General features: G+C 32.8%; 1 protein-coding gene across 1 annotated transcript; it reads right to left on the bottom strand.

The window, feature by feature from the left end:
• Nucleotides 1-1372: 1372 nt before the first annotated feature.
• LOC145563814 (kinetochore protein NUF2 homolog) lies at nt 1373-17498 on the bottom strand. Its single transcript, XM_081624234.1, has 11 exons — nt 17187-17498; nt 16880-17098; nt 13509-13599; nt 13244-13423; nt 12636-12725; nt 11605-11712; nt 10790-10843; nt 7809-7923; nt 7565-7722; nt 7355-7450; nt 1373-1671 (listed from the first exon to the last, which is right to left on the bottom strand). The coding sequence occupies exons 1-11, from the start codon at nt 17357-17359 to the stop codon at nt 1597-1599; spliced, it is 1359 nt and encodes a 452-aa protein (XP_081480360.1). The 5' UTR covers nt 17360-17498; the 3' UTR covers nt 1373-1596.
• Nucleotides 17499-19317: the final 1819 nt, after the last annotated feature.

Here is a 19317-nt window from a genome sequence, read left to right as displayed (position 1 = left end):
TGAAAATAACACAAATGCTTACCTCTGCCATCGCCATTAACATCACCAACTGTCAGAACCTTCACCTAAACGCTGTTGGTCCCCAGAGAACAACCAAAGATGGCGAATTTTCGCAATTTTTCACCCAATTCGTACATGCAAGTACAGTCAAGCATTCAATTTGCAGAAAAAACAAAATTTAGGGTTTCACTTTAATACTTTTAGAGGTAGCTGCAAAGTTGACAGAAAATTAAAGAAGAATAAGAGAGAAGATTGATGATGCCTGAACAATTTATTGAAGGAATTGATGAGGGAAGTGATAGGTAGAGTATAAAACAACAGTGAGAGGGTTATTTCGAGAGAAAAAAAAAAAAAAAAGGAGGGAACTCATTTAGGTGGGGCCCTCAAACGGAAAATCCACCGAATTTTCAAAAAGGTGGTTATCTGAAGAAAAAAAAAATTAATTTAAGGAGTGGTAAAATAAAAAAAAAATTAAAAAAAAAAAAATTAACGAGTGGTAATTTCAAAACAGGTCTCTTATTTGGGTGGTAATTTACAAAGTTTCCTAAAACTTGTGATGTTTCTAACATATTATTGAGAATACAAACTTAAAATAGTTTTTGAAGTATTTTCACATGCACATAGCTCAAATAATACACTATAAAGTCATAGAATATTGGTGCATATAACCTAATAGTTCTATCACTAGCGTTCAAGACAATTAATGGTGAATTATGAAAAATTTATGTCTTTGACACTTAGATTTGTTTCCTTTAATATAAAATCCAATGATAATGAAAAACTGGGTATCAAATTAGTTCAGTTTAAAGACATAACTAAAGAATGACAACCACAACAAACTTATGTTACAAAGTATTTTATTATATGCCCAAATCTAAGCTCATAAAACTTATGAATCAATTATTCTGTATATCCATGAAATTCAATTCAAATGGTAGGATAGAATTTCAAAAGAGCTTTAAATTGGTATGTGTAAGCTTATTTTCAATTAATATTAAATACAATATGAGCAAAATACTAAATCCAAACTGATATCCTTGCACATTTTGGCTACATAATAAAATCTATATAAGAAAATAACCAGCTTCTAATTGGGTTAAAAGAAAACTTCAAGAGGTTTCCAACTATATATTATAAGCCAAATTTCAACTTTGAAATCAAAGTTATGGGCTTTGAAAAATCAAACTTTTTTGTAGGGATAGAATCGGTCCAATTCTACCAAGAAACGATTTAATTATGATTCAAATCGTTTGGGTTGATCAGGATTGTAAACACATGAATCACTATCAGGTATGTATAATTACCGTGACATGTAATTTTTCAAAAAATAAATCAAATTCATGTGGGTGTGAAGATAGATATTATATATGAAATTATATATCAAAACAAATCCTACATGATAATGATTCATTTTACATAATTCAAAGACAAGATCAAAGATATTTAACTTTAACTACAGAAATTGTAAATGGGTAGAATTCAAGAAAACGAAGGTAGTACAAAGATTAAATGCATGTACATAGGAACTAAATATTTACAACATGATTGGCCTTGCATCCAATCCAATGTCAATATGTGTGGTGAGTGAGGACAAGCTCAATTCCCTGGCGCAGTCATTTGCAACTTCATGTTTGACATTACTTGTGCAGTAGAGCTTGTGTACAAATTTAGCTACATGTAAACAAATATTGAATATATCAGATACAAAGTAGTACATTGCAACCATTCTGTATAAAACAATCTTTCCATTTTAAACATGTTTCATTTGTTTTCAGTAGCAAGTTTTTTAATGTGTGGCCTATATTAAGCCATGTCATATGGCCTAAGGTGATCAAAGTTTCTTTGATCACCTTAGAATTTTCAAGCAAGAATAAAGATACGAAGAGTATTGTAAAGAAACTTCAATAAAAGTAACACAAGAATAGCAGAAAATTCATACAGGTCAATGACAAATAGTTATTGAGGCAACTCTGCAGAAAGTTCCACAAAATGACAAAAGTTAGATCATGAATAGCCTAAAGCCTGCAACAAAATATTGACTCCATTGATATATGATGGGATGATACTAACATGGGATTGCTTTTCCCACCTGTATTGATATGCACCGGATTTTTCGTTTACTCTTATGGTACAATCTAAGGCGACTTGTTTAGCAAAATAGTCAAACTAACCATCATTGAGGCTAAAGTTTCATCCTCGTAAGGAGGGAAAGTCACCCATGGTAACCTCGAGACATAGTGATATGTGAAGATATCGGTGATATTTTAGAAACCCCTATGGTCCTGTTGCAAGTCCTTTAGTAGAAGCAATATCATATTATCATAAGTTGTATGTCCCAATCTCTTATGCTATGCATCTACTATACATTTATATCTAATTTACAATTTTTATAAGATTACGGAATAATCACTTTTGGTTCATGTAACTGACCTACTTATGGGATTAAGGTTTTAACTAATTAATTAGGTTCAAAGGCAATAGCCAAGTTTCATCTATTGTATTCCAACCCCACATTAGTTTATCTCTCACATAGATTAAACGCTCCCAACCTTTATTTTTGGCTAAAAGAAGCCCCCCCCCCCCCCCCCAAACAGTCACTAAGTAACTTCGCTTTTAAAACATAGCAGTCACTGCCGATGAGTGTCACTTTGATGTCAGTCTCAAGCCTGAATAAAGGAAGAGGATTGCGGTAGGTCTGTGGCAATCAACGAACTTAGCCACATCTTATGGACATTAATCAAAATTTGGATACCGTGGAGGCTTTCCCTACTCAACGACGCACTACATTTCACGCCAGTGGTGTCAAGTATGCAAGGGTGTCCACATGACGAACGAACACAAGTAAAGAAGCTAGCCTAAGGAATGCAGGGTGTTTTTTGTGCTTGGAATATCGGCTCTTTGATCGGGAGGTTAGTTAAATTAGTAGGGGTGGAGAATTAACATAATGTGCCTACAAGAAACTAAGTGGGTTAGACATAAGGCAAATTAGCTCCATAGGGTTATAAGTGACAAGAAATCTTAGGAGAATCCAAAGGAAGCATGCCACCTAGTAAGGACACATCTTGGTGACAAGAAGTGCGTCTAGCGATTAAGAGCCAACATGAACGCCATAAAATATTGGGAAAATGCAGAGGTGATGAGAATTATGAGTTGTACGAAATGCGAGAGCGGAGGTGAATTGAGAACTTTATGCAAGCTTGGATATGAAGCAAAGGGAAAGAGGCATCTATAGACCAGAAGACACAACACACAAGATATGGGGAAGGTCAAATGTGGGAAGGTCAAATGTGGGAAGGATATTGACCAAAAGGTTCTTGTGAAGACAAGGAAACAAAGCATAGATGGAGGTCTTACTTTGATACCCTATTTATTGAAGATTGAACCCAAGGTAATACAAGTGTCCATCATGATATGGTTAATCGGAAGTTTATGCGAATGACTCAAATGGAAGAAGTCAGAATGTCACTAAAATAGATGGGAATGAAGAAAGATAGCATTCCTATCAAGGTTTGTTGATGTTTGGGAGAACGAAGAATTGAATGGTTAACAATTATTTTCAACAAGATTTGGGGATGTAATAAGATGTATTTGGAGTGGAGGAAAACTACTTTAATACCTTTGGATAAAAACAAAGGTGATGTCCAAGATTGTGCAAACTTTAAACTTATGAGTCATACTATGAAATTTTAGGAGCAAGTGATAGAAAAAAGGTTAAGGAGAAGTGTGAATAATCTTGAAAATCACTTTGGATTTGAGCATGGAAGATTAGCTATGGAGGCAATCCATCTTATAAGATAGCTAATGGAAATCTATCGAGAAAAAAAAAAGAAGGATTAACATATGCTTTTATTGATTTGGAGAAGGCCAACGATAAGCCTTATCATTAGCCTTCTCCAAATCAATAAAAGCATATGTTAATCCTCCTTTTTTTTCTCAATAGATCTCTATTAGCTGTCTTATAAGATGGATTATGAGGTACCATTCGAATTTATTCCGATAAAACTTCCATCCTATTACTCTGGAAATTCCTCTCCTCTCAGATACAAGGAAATGATTATGGAGCATCTTCGGGGTTAGGTATTGAAAGGGAGATTCTTTGGTGTACGAACCACTGTTAAGACCGATCAAAAAGCTTACTATTACTATTGGAGTTCATTAAGATTCTACATTTAACCCTTTTCTTTTTGCTATTGTCAATAACTCATTGTCAATTCAAGATGATATACAATGGTGCATGATTTTTGTTGACAATACAATGTTTATTGATGAGGACAAAAAAAAGGCATGGAAGGTACGAAAACATTGTGAAGACGGATTTTGGAATCTCGTGGCTTGAAAGTTAGACGGACTATTTGGAATGTAAGTTTAGCGGCGTGAGAAATAGGGAGACAAGGTTGATCACCTTGGATGAAAAGATTGTCCAAGGTTCATAGTTGGGATATGTTATTCAAACGGATGAACAATTGGATGTTGATACAGCTCATAGGATCTAAGTGGGTTGGTTGAAGTGGAAGAGTGCGATAGGTTTTATGTGATCCCAGCATGACTCGTAGATTAAAAGGTTGATTCTACCAAATGGCAATAAGGCCTGCCTTGTTATATGCTACATAATGTTGGCTGTAAAGCATTGCCACGTGCATAAGATGAATGTGGCAGTGATACATATGTTGTGATGGATGTGTGGCCATACAAGAAAGGATCGATTAAGGAATGAGATAATTAGGAAGAAAGTAGGGGTTACATCGATTAAGTACAAGATAAGAGAGATTCGCTTAAAGTGGTTTAGCCATGTAAGAAGAAGACCAAGTGAGGCTTCAATGAGGAGACTTGAAGAGTTGTAAATGTTGGGATCGCAAGGGGTACGGAAAGACCTAAGAAAACTTGGACGATGGTGATATGAGTGCTTTGGAAATTGAGGAAAATATGGTGTTGGATAGGGCGGTGTGGAGGTAGAAAATTCACATCAAGGGCATATCATGGTTATGTATATACATTTGTTTATTTTATCTTAGCATTTATTTTTATTATTTTACTCAATTCGTGTTTTATAAACTTTATTGTTTTCCTTTGCTAAAGTTTTCTTAAACCGTTATGTTTTTTAATCACACATTAATACCACTCCTTTAAAACTTTCTTAAATTTTATTCTTGGCACTCGTTTAATACTCTCTTAAATATATTTGGATGCTCTTTCTTTTTCTCACTTTACACACCTTTTTCAAACTTTTACAACTGTTTATCTTATTATGTCCTCTTTTCATGGTCAAACGGTTCCTTATAACGATTCACGATAATCAACCCCGATCATTTTGGGACTATGGCTCTATTATTGTTGTTGTTGGAACAGTCACTAAGTAGGATGGTCATTTTCAGAAATCCAAGCTATTATAGCTATTTCACTAACCTTGTGGTTACATTGAAATTTAATTGAATGAATGAATGCAAAAGGCTAAATACTCATAAGTTAAATGATGTTTGATATTAGAGATGATAAGATAGTATGATAATGCATAATATTTTCATTTTTCACCTCAAAAAGTGATAGTTAATCAATTCTCCCTCTAGTGATGCAAGGATTGGATGAGGAGAAAGTAACCGAATTTTATTCAAAAACTAGTAATTATGAGGCAATAATCAACAATAGAATTATGGTTCCAAGCAAAATTCAAACCACCAACATTAAATCCCAAAGGGCAAATGGTGTCTTCTCAAATATGGTAACAGAGATTTCATCACAGAACAATTAGTGGTAACAGGTAGCAGATATAAAAGTTACAAGTTACAACTGAGGCCCCACCAGAAATGGGGTGTAAAAGTTAAAGGGTACATAATTATGGACTTGTATTCTTTGCCTAGATTGAATATAATCTTTTAGGCCCGTAAAAACTTCCCCTCAAATAAATGAATGAGGGTAATATATTACCCAACCCACCCCCCCTACAGTAACAATTATCCGGTTACAGTCCAACTTGGCATTTCCATTAGCCTAAATTTTCTCTCGTCACAACCTTACCTAGGCTTTCTTTTCATCCTAAATCCTCTATCTTCTTCCTTCCATGCCCATGATTGCAATTTGAATTCCAATTTGTTTTGAGATCTGGTATGCATGATTAATTTTTTTTCTTCAGTAATTTGTTAATTTCGATTTTTATTTATTATATATTTACTTCAATTTTTATGTTGATTTACGGTTATTAAAAAAAAAATTATTCACTTGATTTTCAATTTTTAGATTTTTTAAAAATAAAAAATTACTACAATTTTTACCTTGATTTTCTTTTTCTTCTTCTTTTTCTTCAATTTTGAATTGCAATTGAATATTACTTTACCATAACTTTTTTTAAAACATTTTTTGTTTAATTTTTCCAAAGGACAAGGATCTTGAATTACTTCTTCATGCTTTTTTTTTCTTTTTATATTTCTTTTGACAAATATATTACTATGGTTTTTCAGATTACCATGTAGACAATGTAGTATTACCATAAATTCAATCATCTAAGTTTCTAAAAAGTATTTTCATGTGATTTTTGTTGATTAAATGGGTGAAAATAAAAATGTGGGATTTTACTAGGCTTAATAATATTGGGATAAATTTCAGGTTTCTTAATCAGATTTAGCTTTCATGATTTTATTGGGATTAATCAGATTTTAATAATTTTAAGGAAAAAAGAAAAAGAAAAAAAATGGTTGTGAAATGAAAGAATCGAAGTACATATTTTCCCTAGTAACACCAAACACAAGAATAAATTTCCCTAGTAATAAAATACTGTGTGCCAAACCCTATTGTAAATTAGTCCCCTTAATAGTTTCCCCTCTAAAATTACCACCCCCTAACAAATCCCCCCCTAATCATTAACCTCCTAACCATTCCCTTAAATCCAAGCAAGCCCTAATAAAAAAAAATAGAATCAAAGTATCAACAAGGAAGCAATTCACATTAACAGTTTGTTCGGATAGCAAAGCGGAGGATAAAGGGAAGGGAGGGAAGAAGAAGGAAGGGAGAGGAATGGAAGGAGAGGGAGAAGGTAAGGTTACAGTTTCCCTCCAAATCTTTCCAACATTGGAAGGATTTGGTTTATTTAAGGAGGGAAAATGAATCCTTCCATTTCCCTTCCCTTCCCTTCCCTCCTATCAAAAGGTATTTAAACAAGGGACCTTCTCTTCTCTTCCTTTCCCTCCAATTCTCTCAATCCAAATAATGCGTAAAAGAAAAAAAATGTTACATAAAAAATAAAAATAAAAATAAGTATTTTAAATGAAGGAAAAGATAAATCTTGCACATTATATGGAAAATCCATAAAACAATAAATCAGACTAGGACAAACAACAGACTACTCTATAATATAAAAAATTACCTCATTTACAATCGCTTCACCTTTTTTCAGCAACTCTTCTTGTGTCACTGCTGCATGATCCTTTGTTGACTTGATCTTTTCTTTTATGGAATCAACCTAGAAATTAATAAAAACAGAAGACAACTTAAATGTCTTGAAATGTAAGACACCTATTACACCAGCAATATACCCCACCTAACATTAAAACTTTTTAACTGTAGAATAGATTACCTCAGCTACCACAGTTTCAATCTTCCTTCCCCGTGTTTCCAGATCATGTTTCCGTGATTCTGCCTCCAACTTTGCATTATTCAATAACCTTGTGTCCTCCTCATGTCTCAGCTTTGCCTCCTTTTCAATGAGAAGTTTTTGTTCATCCGACTGTCTAGCTGTGAAAAGCAAAGAATAAGTTGCAGGCAAAGCAATGTCTGAAAAGAAACGAAGCAGCCACTCAGGAATCTCAAAACATAAAAACCTTTGGACTGGGATTCAACTACTTTGGCTTCAAGTGATTTCTCCAGCATTTGATCATCACTCAACTTAGACTTCAGTTGCTTAACATCCTTTTCAGCAGATTTGTAAGAATTCACCTGTAAGAGTACCCAACTTTTGTCAACCAATAATTACATAACTAAGCATATATATATTTCTCTTGTATCGTTGGTGTTCGACACAAATGCTACCACACAGTGCCCAAACCCAGTGGCAGATTACTGGGATGCCAATTTAAAACTATGGTACAATTGACACTAATGGATGAAAGACGGCCAAAAGATGGAAATCTGGATATTTGGCATTTACTACAATTCTTTCCAAATCATAATTTCTTATCCTTTCTTAACAGTGTTTATTAGGAAACTTAGCTAATGAGCTATTATGATAATAAAGGGAACCAGAGTTGAAACTTTGGCAGACCTTATTTGAGGCTCAGAAGTTGTTTGCTAAACACTTCCAACGAGGCATGCACTAATTGAAATTTATGTTCTTTTACAAATTTTCATTACTAAATTTTAAAATTTAATTATATAAATAAAGAATCCTAATGTTCAATTTCAATAACATGCTATCATGAAACATGCTATAAGATGCACAAAAGATAAAGATTTGAGTAATTTTCATAACTCTTATATAGCGTGAATCTCTTCACTCTTTCCCATACAAACTTCCTTTCCATAGTAATAATGATGCACTAATTCAGAATAATTCATTGATTTTTAGGACCCCTAAAAAATGTGAATCTCCTCACTCCTTCCGGCCATCATATGAATGTTCCTTTCCAATTTAAGTTATCGTGTGCGTTGTACCTAAGCATTTAAGGGATCATTTGGTAAAAGGGATGCAGGTACATTATTTCCCAAGGATTATATATGGTTGGGTTTTGTGCGCATCTCTACCCCTTTAACTATATTAGGTTTCATCAAAACAATTTTCAATTTCACTCCGCTCTCTTGGGGTTTTAATTTCCTCATTCCATTCAACAACCCTCATATATACATAAACACGGCTACATTCCAGCCCCAAGACCACCTAATTCTTTGCAGTTTACCTTTATACCATTGACGGCATAGTTTGTTATACACTTGTACACTCATTTCGCCCACTAAAACCTACCGGCTTATAGTAATATATTACAGGAGGCCACCACAGCTTACCCACTTGTATGTTGGGTCACTTGTTCTCCTACCTTTACACACGCTTTCTTAGGGGCTTAATTCTCGTGCAAACATAAGTGTAATTTAAGAAAATGAAAATAGTATGATTTATTAAAGGGGCTTTTGTTACTTTGTTTTCCTTACCTTTTCTTGATTTTACTCCTTTCTTTAAAATTGAACCCAGCAATTTGACATTTGCCACTACTCACATTTTTTTTTTTTCACATCTTTAGTAATTGATATGTAAGGCAATAGTCAAGTATGATATTGCTAAATTCATGAAGTAATTTTTAAATTATTTAAAGATTTTAATAGTTGAATAATGCATCAGCAAAGGTAAAAGTCAAACTATTGTAAGTAAAATGGAACGGATACCATATTATATTTAATTATTATAAAGATAAGGGAAATTCTAAATGGTAACCCTCTTACAACTTTCCCTTTTTAATTTCATAAAATGGCCCAAATAAAAAAATTATTCCTCCTTATAACCTAAATGAATGTTTTACTTAAAACTTTTGGTTAAAAAACTAAATATGGTAAGATTTAAAAAACAATTCAATTAAATTTAGAAAAATAAATAAATAAATAAATAAAAACCACCCTTCTCTCTACTCTCCCCCCCACCTTACTCTCGGATTTTTAAAGGGGGTAAACGGTGTGGGTTGAATTTTCGAAGGGGTGAGCAGTTTTAGGCTAGCGTGGTTGGATTTGGGTGGAAAGGTGGTAGATTTTATCAATTGAGCAGTGGGTGGGGTTGTTATTGGTTGGGTAAGGTTGTTTACGGTTGGAGGGGGTGGTTTTGTGATGGGTGATGGGTTTTCAGCGGTGGGGTGGGCAATTTCCAGCTAAGAAAAGTGGATTTGCAAGTGATTGGGGTAGATTTCACGGGCCATGGTTAGTTTACGGTGATGGATGTACGGTTGCAATTTTGATGTGGTGGTGGTGGTCCTTGTGGATTTTGTGAAGTGTTGTAGGTCAGGGCATATAGGTAATTTTAATCATTAAGGTTAAAATTAACCCAATAAGGCTATAAGATGGAATACAATTTTAATTAGGGTCATTTTGTGAAATAGAAATAAAAGTGGGTTACCAAATCTAGGTAGCAAAAATTGAGGATTATCCTGTAGAATTTCCTTAGAAGATAATTACCTTGAAATTACTTCAATGCAATGTCAAACATCCATGTATTTTAATCAATTATCTGAACTTATTGTTTTTTTTTTTTCCATTCCTTTGTATAAATAATTAGGATATTGTTATTTGGATGGAGGAGCAAAATTTTTCCTCACAACGACAATATATATACATATATGTGTGTGTGTGTGTGTGTGTGTTCTTTATATTTTGGGATGATGATATTGTTACTTTTTTAATGGTTGAAGTTCTTTACAGTTTCTATTTTAATGTGTTCCTTGACTTCCTGATAGTTCTATACACATTTACATTATTCTATATTTGGCAAACCTCATTTAATACCTTACCCACATTACCCCTATATATTTACCCCTTTCATTTTTATTTTTTTTTTTGAAAACTTCCCCCATTTTATCACTTTCTTTTACTTATCTTTTCCTATATCCACCTACCTTTTTCCACCCTCTTACTTTGTCCACCTTTTTTTCCACATACTCACCACATCAACATACTATCTCCAATTCTCTTAATTTGTGTGCAAACTGTAGCTGCAAAAATCTTATGGGAATAAAAAAATATTACTTCAGCTGGCGGATATATGCCTAGGATCTATATCTCTTACATTCTGAAACAGATTAAAATACAACATTGATTACAAGAGACAAACCTGTTCTTGTATTGCTTGCATCTGAGCCAACTGCTTTGTCATTTTCTGCGAAGCCTGAGATAAGCAGCACATAGAGTGACATGTGAATTGCCTTCCTTAAAATTCTCTACTTCACAAATTCATAGCAGTCCAACTTCATTATGCACAATGCATGGAGGGAAACAGAAACTATTGATACTTGTGGCAAATTTTTAAGTTAACATGAGCAATGTGTTAATTGTGTAGCATATAAACATAATCAGAGTTTCAATGGCTTAGTATACAGCCAAATTCTAAATTAACAAAAAGTATAACTGTCTAATCTTGAAAATTAGAAAACCAAAAGCATAAAAACCACATCCTTACCTCTTGATGTAAATAACGTAGAATTTCAATCTTCAATTTGTAGAAAAATAAATCATGCTAGAACTTATACTTCCTTTAACAGTTAAAAGTACAATAAGTTTCATCTCTCCAATCAACAATCGACAAGGCTACCAATCAAATCATTTCATGTCACCAAATCAAAGTATTTCACACAGCCAACTGACAATAAATCAATCATCTCTAAGACAAGAAATGAAATCAATACGCAAGCCATGTGGAATGAACAGAGATGATTATATAAAATTAAAAAAATAAAAAAAATAAAAAATAAAAAAAAAAAAAAAAAAAAGGTATGGGATGGAAGGTTGCAAACTAATATGGAAAGCGAAGACAAATCTTACAAATAAATCTTGAAAATTAGATTTGCAAGCAAACTGGCAACTACAGAGCTACACAATGCATAGGAAATGATCATATACCACAGACAAAAAAAGACTATCACATATTACCTTCGTATAAACCTCCAAAACTGTAGTCTTTTCTTGAAAACTTTGGAAAGCTAGCCTTTCAGAATCCTTTGCCTCCATTTGAACTACTTTCTTTTCCTCTAACGTCCTCTACCAGTTGTAAGAAGTGATGTGATTAGTTCCCAAACTTTCAGAATATCAGATGAATACAGAACATAACAAAATCAATTAAGATAATATTCCGTTGCACATCTGCTTCTCCACCCCCCCCCCCCCCAACCCTCCCCACAGCCTTTAAAATTAATTATACTTGTATGATAAAATACCCAAGGAAAGGAGAGAAAGAAATGATAACATGTTTGGATGAAATCTATTCAAGGCACAAATGCCTCAAGCGAGCATCTAAAATATTATCATACAAAGAGACCTTATAAACCAAAGCTTCAAAAGCAAGTACTATATAGTTTAAAATATCTCAATCAGAGAAATCATGTTGATCATTTTTAGCACAAATGAAAAGTATTGCAACTTTGCAAGGAAACCAATATAGTTAGAAACTTCAAGGGAAAACATATCTATTAATCCAGAGTCATATTAGATGGGAAGAAATAATATTTCTGATATCCTCATGGATAAATGTGCAGTACTTTAAATTGTGCTAGTCTCGGTGTATCATATTAAAACAGCAAGTTACGTGCATGATTTTCCTCATTATGTGCTTCGTCAACACACTTGCGCACTCTATATAATACTTCTTTATATTTTGTCAACAAAGAAAATATATTAGACGGAGGAAGAAGCTGAAAAGACAGAGCCCAATTAATCCTATATTCTTAATAATTAACAAATCTTGATGTGCTGGTCAAGATGTCAAATTTCATGAAAACTTTTTAGAGCCAAAAAAGAGTACCAGACTATGCCTTTAGACCATAGCATTATAGAGATACTTTCTTAAGCTAAAAAACAATCATGAGTTGCAGAAATAACAATTTGTAGTTCTATCAACAATGAATAAACAGCTAAAATACAGTTGAACTATATAACTGAGTACAGTTTACAGCTGGCAGTTATACCTGAAGTTTGTCTGGTGATTGCACGATTTTAGAACGTAAAGTAGCATTCTCTTGTGTAGCTTGGATGAGTTCATACTCTGAACTTTTAACCTTAATGAAAGAAAAAAGAAAAAAAAATGAGCAGTTACATAAAACAACGAAGAGATGTTCACTACATCAAGAAAATATGAAACTACTTTTGACAATGTGATTAAGGGTACAATTTAGACACTACTGCACTAGATCTTGTAATAGATATTGAATAAACAAACCACGTTCGTACTAGCAAATTTATTTGGTCTATCACTTCAGCATTATATGCTGCACAGTTGACTCAAGATTTGTGCTAGAGAGCATAACTGCTCATTGGTTGCAAATTTTTTATAATCACCTGGCAACCCTTGGTTGCAAATTCACTTACAAAGCCATTTTTGCTCACTAGTAACAAAATAATAAGTTAAAAGTGTGAAAAAACAACCAACTTGAGCTAGTAATAACAATGCAAGGGTATTACATGAGCACCAAAGTAAACAATGTCAATGTATAAGAAACAATTATCCCTAACTGAAAAAAATTAATTGAGAAAACGCGATGACTTGAAGGAAGAAGGAAACTAACAAAGTTCTTACAGTGTTTTCCAATTCTTCGGCCTTCTCCTTCATTGCTTGACGCTCCTTCCTCAAAATCAACTGATAGCTGTTGAGATTATCAAGGTTTTGCTGCAATTCCTTTACCTTAGCCTCAGCGTCTTGGACCAACGGCTTTTCCCTTTCTCTTGCTTCATTGAATGCTGCAATTTCTTCTCCTAACTGCATTAAATATTATGATTAATCAAAGCATATTTCCACCCATGTTTTCAACTTTTCCGGAGATATATATAATAAAGCATGTCACCAGTGAAATTTTATCCTCACGTTGCTTGCACTCCTCTTCTAGTACATTGAGTTCCTCAGCAAATGGCTTTAGCATACCCAATTTTGAATCTCTGTCCCATTGGCAACACATATATAACAGATATCAGAATAACAAAGATAGCTACAATATACGAATGATCCATTATTAAGAAAACACAAAGCATACAAGACAATAAAGTCACAAGTAATTACACGACCGAAACACTATAAACATAATTCAAACTATAGTGTAATCCACTTTTTTGATGAACATGGTAACTGTCACTACTTCCAATAAAATCACGATTCGAGTTTGCGCTGAAGGCTCACCAACTTTGACCATCAATTTGTCAAGATATGCAAGGACATACAATATCAAAAACATTGCAGCAAGATTTGTCTGATTATGGACTTTCAAAGGTCATTTTGTTTTAAGTATTTATAGTTTACACGATGTAAGGTCAAAAACCAAATCAAGTTATTCTTCAGCGGAAATACCTTTATTGTGAAATTTTCAATAAAAACCTAACTTGGCCTTATTTGGACCTTCATCAGGCAGCTCTCAAATATGTTATGGACAATAGCCATGATATCAAAATGAGTAAAAGGCTAGAAAAAGTATGTATAAGAGAGAGCAAAGGGTTATTAAATGTATGTTACTCCTTCCGTTCCCATATAATTGACACATTCAAAAGGGCACGGAGTTTAAGAAATGTTTGAGTGAGTTGGTTTATTGAATTGTTTATTGTAAAGTGAAGTTAGTGGAATGTTATTTTATTCATAGATATAGTGCATGGGCCATAGTAAAGAGAAGTTAGTGACATGTTTGAGTGGGGGTGAGGATTATTTTAATATAGACCTTAAAAGTGATAGGTTATTGTGTAAGATAGAAAAACAATTAAATATTAGTGGGTCCTAGCCATTTTCAATAATGTGTCAATTATTCGGGAACGGACGAAAAAGAGAAGTGTGTCAATTATTTAAAATGGGGGAAATAATCAAATTTTAAAGATCCTTAATTAAGTGATTAGTAACAAAACAAAATGTAGTGAATGTAGTTTATGATAATATCAATGATTTAAGATAGAAATAACAGTCAAATTCAACAACATTACACCACAAAAATTGAAGAAGCAACTTGCCAATTTCATACTAGCTAAAAAAATAGATACTTCCACTGTTCCTCTAATATTGCAACATAGGTGGGGGGATACGGATTTTAAGAAGAGAAGAGAGATAGAGAGGAATAAAGATATGGACCCACGTGATAAGGAGAGACAAGGAGGAAAACACGTTCAAATTTGTTGAAATATTTGTGAAACTTACTAAAATGGTAATTGTTGCAATATTTGTAGATTGGGGGAAGTATAATCTTTAGGTAAATTTGGTTTTGACTTCCTTTCTTTTATCTCTTTACTAAAATAAACCACCTTTATTAATTTTGGAAATTCTCTTTAATAACACCATATTTTTAGTTTTTCTCAGTGGTAAACAATGAAAATTCTAATTATCGTTGGTAACACTATATTATTGAATTAAGTTATTTATAACATTAATGATTAATATTTATTAAATTTTAACTATGGTTAGAGGTTTTTGATTAATTATTCAATTGTTTAATAATTAAATTATCTCAAAAAAAACCCCAACCCCTCCCCACCAACCCAGCCCCAGCCCCTCCCCTTGGCAGCGCCCATGCCCAGGTTCCCCCATTCCCGCCGGCAACCCCTGTCCTCACCCCGACTCCCCACCTTACACCCCAAATCGAAAAACCAAACCCATTTCTCTCCTCCAATCCGCCGCTAGAAAAACACCCAATCTGATGCAAATTGCTCGTAAGTCAGCCCCGCGAAGTTTCTGGATTAAATCATCCACCATTTTTACAGAAATTCAAGGTCGCCATAACCTAATTGTAAAGCTTCAATCGACGATATTTCGACACTTTAAAATGCAGAAATTAGGGTTTTTCGGCATGAAAGACTTTCGACCAATTCAAATCCTTAAAAAGATCTCTACAGGAATTGGTAAAACCTTATCATTTTCACGTTCAACTTCCGGCCGATTTAATTACTTCAAGAGGTTTCACGAGCTTTATATGAATCGGGGTGAGGGGGTGTTTGATTCTTGTTCACTTGATTGTGAATATGGGAGGAGCTGAGACTTGAGAGTCGAGGTGGGGAAAGGAGGGAGAGAGATCGCTTCTGGGCTGCTGACGCATGGTTTGGACGATGGTTGGCCGGTACGGGGCTGCCACTGGCTGGGAAGAGCGAGGGGCCTGCCGCCGGTCTGGTTGGTGTGCTTTTATTTTTTTTTGAAAAAAACTATTTTTAAAATAATTTAATAATTATAAAATAAAAAATTAATCATGGTTAAAGAACTTAACTAGAGTTAGACTCATAATTACATATAATTATCATTAATGTCACCATTGGATTAGTATAACAAACTAGAGTTTACCCCATATTAAAAGAATTTTTACAATTTATCACTGAGAAATTTTTAAAATATGGTATTACCAAAGAGAATTCCCCTATTAATTTTTATGTTTTTTTATTATATTTAACTAATTCTTGTTTGGTTTTGCTACCAATAGACAAATTCCATCCAAAAAAATGTTGAACAAGACTCAAAATATGTATTTTTCCCCCTTGTATGCATATTTACACTTAATTTTTGTCATAAACAATGCCTCTTCAACATCCCCATTTTCATAAGAAGAGTTATTGCAAATTGGTTAACAATTCAGATTTATTGTAAATAGCAATAAATGGGCGAGAAATATACAAAAAAAAAAAGGGAGAAATACATAATTTGAGTAGTAATTAACGCTTTTTTAGAAGGAATGCGTATACTGGAAAGCAAAACCAACAATTGAGAAAAATAAAAGGTAGTAAAATTAATAAAATTTTGGAAGGCATATAATTCAATAAAGTGAATGATAAAAGAAAAATAGTTAAAACCAACTTCTCTCATCTTTATTATCTCGCAAAAATTTTTTAAAATGAAGGAATAATCGACTCAGCATAGAGCATGAACTCCGTTTCTGCGCAATAGGGTATACCATTTATGTTTGTAAGAGATTAAGGGCACATTTCGCGTAATTCCCTGCAGTTCGTGAAGGTAAGCATAGCTCTATCACATTTCGCGTAATTCCCTACAGTTTATGAAGGTAAGCATTACTCTATCACATTTCGCGTAATTCACTATAGTTCATGAAGCATACAGAATTTAGACACACAAACTTGTTTCAAAAAAAAAAGAATTTAGACACACAAACCAACACAATCTACTACCATTAAAATTTATAAAACTAATTTGAAATATGAAATATGAAATTGAACAAAATTAGTAAACAACAAACAGGCAACTCACTTATGAAGGAAGAAATTGATGATAGCCGAGGCAAACTTGACAGTACGATTGGAGTCGGGGCGGATCAAATCAGGTAAGGTGAAACTAATTGGGCACTCAATCGCAGCTAGAACATCCTTAATTTTCCTATACAAATTGATTGCTCTAATGGCATCAACATGCATATCAGGATTCTCGAACCGCTCCAACGCCTCGAAATCGACCTGACTTGGATCTTCCCTGGAGAAATTCAAATTGAAAATGTCATTCGAAACAGCTAAAAATGAAATTAACAGAAAGACAAATTAGGGTCAGGGTTAAAATTAACTGGAGAGAATCGAGGTGAAGTAACAGGGAACTGTATAGATTGAAGACGAAATTAGAAGTAGGGTTAGTGAGATCGGAATCGGAGATATTGATAATCTGGTATTCGGCTAAAATTCCGATGATTTCGGGGCGAGCTAGAACTGGAAGCGAGTACATTGATTGCGTTGTTGCCATTGAAATCCCAAACTCAAAAATCCACCACTGCTCTCAAGAACCCTAACTCTTGATTTATGAGTCTGATTGATTGGTTTGTTTTCCCCTTTTTGAAAAGATAAGTGGAATTTCTGTTTCTTAGGGTTTGTGTAATGCCAGAAATTTGAAACTTAAATTCCCGGGTTTTTTTTTTTTACATACACTCTTGTTTTTTTAAGTGCCTCAATTGCAAATTAGGCATTATTCATGGGAGCGACTTTGATCAAATTTTGTGATTTATATAAACTAGGTTAAGTATCGTGTCATGCACGATCATAATTAAATTTACAACAAATAAACAATAAATAATGGTGTTAATTCAACGATAATTTATCCAAAAAAAATTATTTGTAACAAAATAACTTGAATTTTAATTAGTTTATACCAATACTAAATACGTAAAGGTTATTGAATTGGATTGTCTAAATAAATAAATATAGTAAAAGAAACTTAGAAGCTATAAGGTTTTATATAAGAAAATTAAAATATTAGCTTAGGTTAGTACCCATATACGTACTCATATACATTTGTCCTTAAATTGTTGACACACTTTGATCGACATAATATGAAAATTTAGTTGAGTTCATTTTAATTTAGGATAATTAGTATTCAATAATCAACTTTTTAAATATATCTTTAGTGAGTAGTAGGGGTTTTTATTTTTTTAAATAATCACATAAATGTTTAGAATAATTAAATAATTTTCCAATATATGTTGTATACAAAGTATACTATAACAACTTATTTTGTTCTTATAAATGTTATGTATAATTTTAAGATTAATACAAAGTATGCTACCAAAATGACTTTTTTTTTAAATTAAAATAAATTTTATTATCAAATGATAAAAGTTGGAGAAAAAAAATTGATATTGATAATATTATAACAATTTGGAAAAGAATATATTCCAATACATTATTTTTAATCAATGTTAGTATTTTTGTAACTAAAAGTTTCCTAGTATATAGAATATATGTAAAAAAAATTAATTGAATATAATTAGATTAAATTAAATATGTTGTCAAAAAACTAAAAAGGAAAGGAAAAAAAAGGCGGGAAAATTTTTAACTATGAAATGACAAGTGTCATTCCTGGTTTTGCCTTTAGTATAGGTTTATTGATTGATATAATCTTGTAGATACTTGTTAGAATCGTCTTAATGAGTAGATTATTATAATATTCAATTGTTATAATTTATACTTATTGGAAATTAAAAGATATTATTGATCAAAGTTTTGCAAAGGCATGTGTGTCATGTCACTATGGGGCACTTAATAAAAAAAATGGAGGAGGTATAATGTTAGGTTTATGTTTGTTTGATGCACTGTTCATCGGATGAATGGATATAAATTAACGGGGAATGCTTAATTTTTTTTGTTATATGATTCTCGTTTTAGTTGATTTGGGTATGTTTTGAGCAATCATTTATCCAGAAATGTATGTTATGGACTTCGAAATGTTGAATGATGCTTGATGATCACATATCGTTTGGTGTACTTGTGTGTAATACTGTGATTTTGTGAAATTTAAAATTATAATTTAACATATTTATGTGAATATTTGATTATGATTATTCATTTACATAATTTATTATACTATGTACTATGGTTTAAGCAAATAAATTTAATGTTCATATAGCTATTGGGAATTTGTTATTTGTAACACCCTAGAAATTTCTTCCCTTTAAATTACCTGTTTTGCTCTTTTAAAAATACGAATTAGGAAAATCTAAGACATTACCGCTACCGTGAAAACGGCTAAGGCAAATATCAAAGACACATAGAGAAAGACTCTTTTCAAAACCATTCTAAACAAGTCAACTTAAAAGTCAAAGCAAACGAAAGTAAAGTTAAACGTAATCAACCTACAACTTGGAACCATTGTAGGCCCTTATTAAAACCAAACAAATACTTAAAAACCTTCATGTTAGTCTCACAAGC

This window comes from Chenopodium album, chromosome 10 (assembly GCF_948465745.1).
Source record: "Chenopodium album chromosome 10, dcCheAlbu1.1, whole genome shotgun sequence".
In the NCBI taxonomy this organism is placed as follows: Eukaryota; Viridiplantae; Streptophyta; class Magnoliopsida; order Caryophyllales; family Amaranthaceae; genus Chenopodium; species Chenopodium album.
Note: the sequence above shows the minus strand (reverse complement) of the source record. Positions and strands in the feature narration are given on the sequence as shown.

Excerpts from the sequence above, each read along its gene's own strand:
- LOC145563814 (XM_081624234.1), bottom strand. The coding sequence starts at position 17,359 with ATGGCAACAACGCAATCAATGTACTCGCTTCCAGTTCTAGCTCGCCCC. Across the intron at positions 13,424-13,508 it reads GTGAGGATAAAATTTCACTG|TTAGGAGAAGAAATTGCAGC; the intron begins GTGACATGCTTT and ends TATTTAATGCAG. Across the intron at positions 7,451-7,564 it reads TTGAAACTGTGGTAGCTGAG|GTTGATTCCATAAAAGAAAA; the intron begins GTAATCTATTCT and ends ATTAATTTCTAG.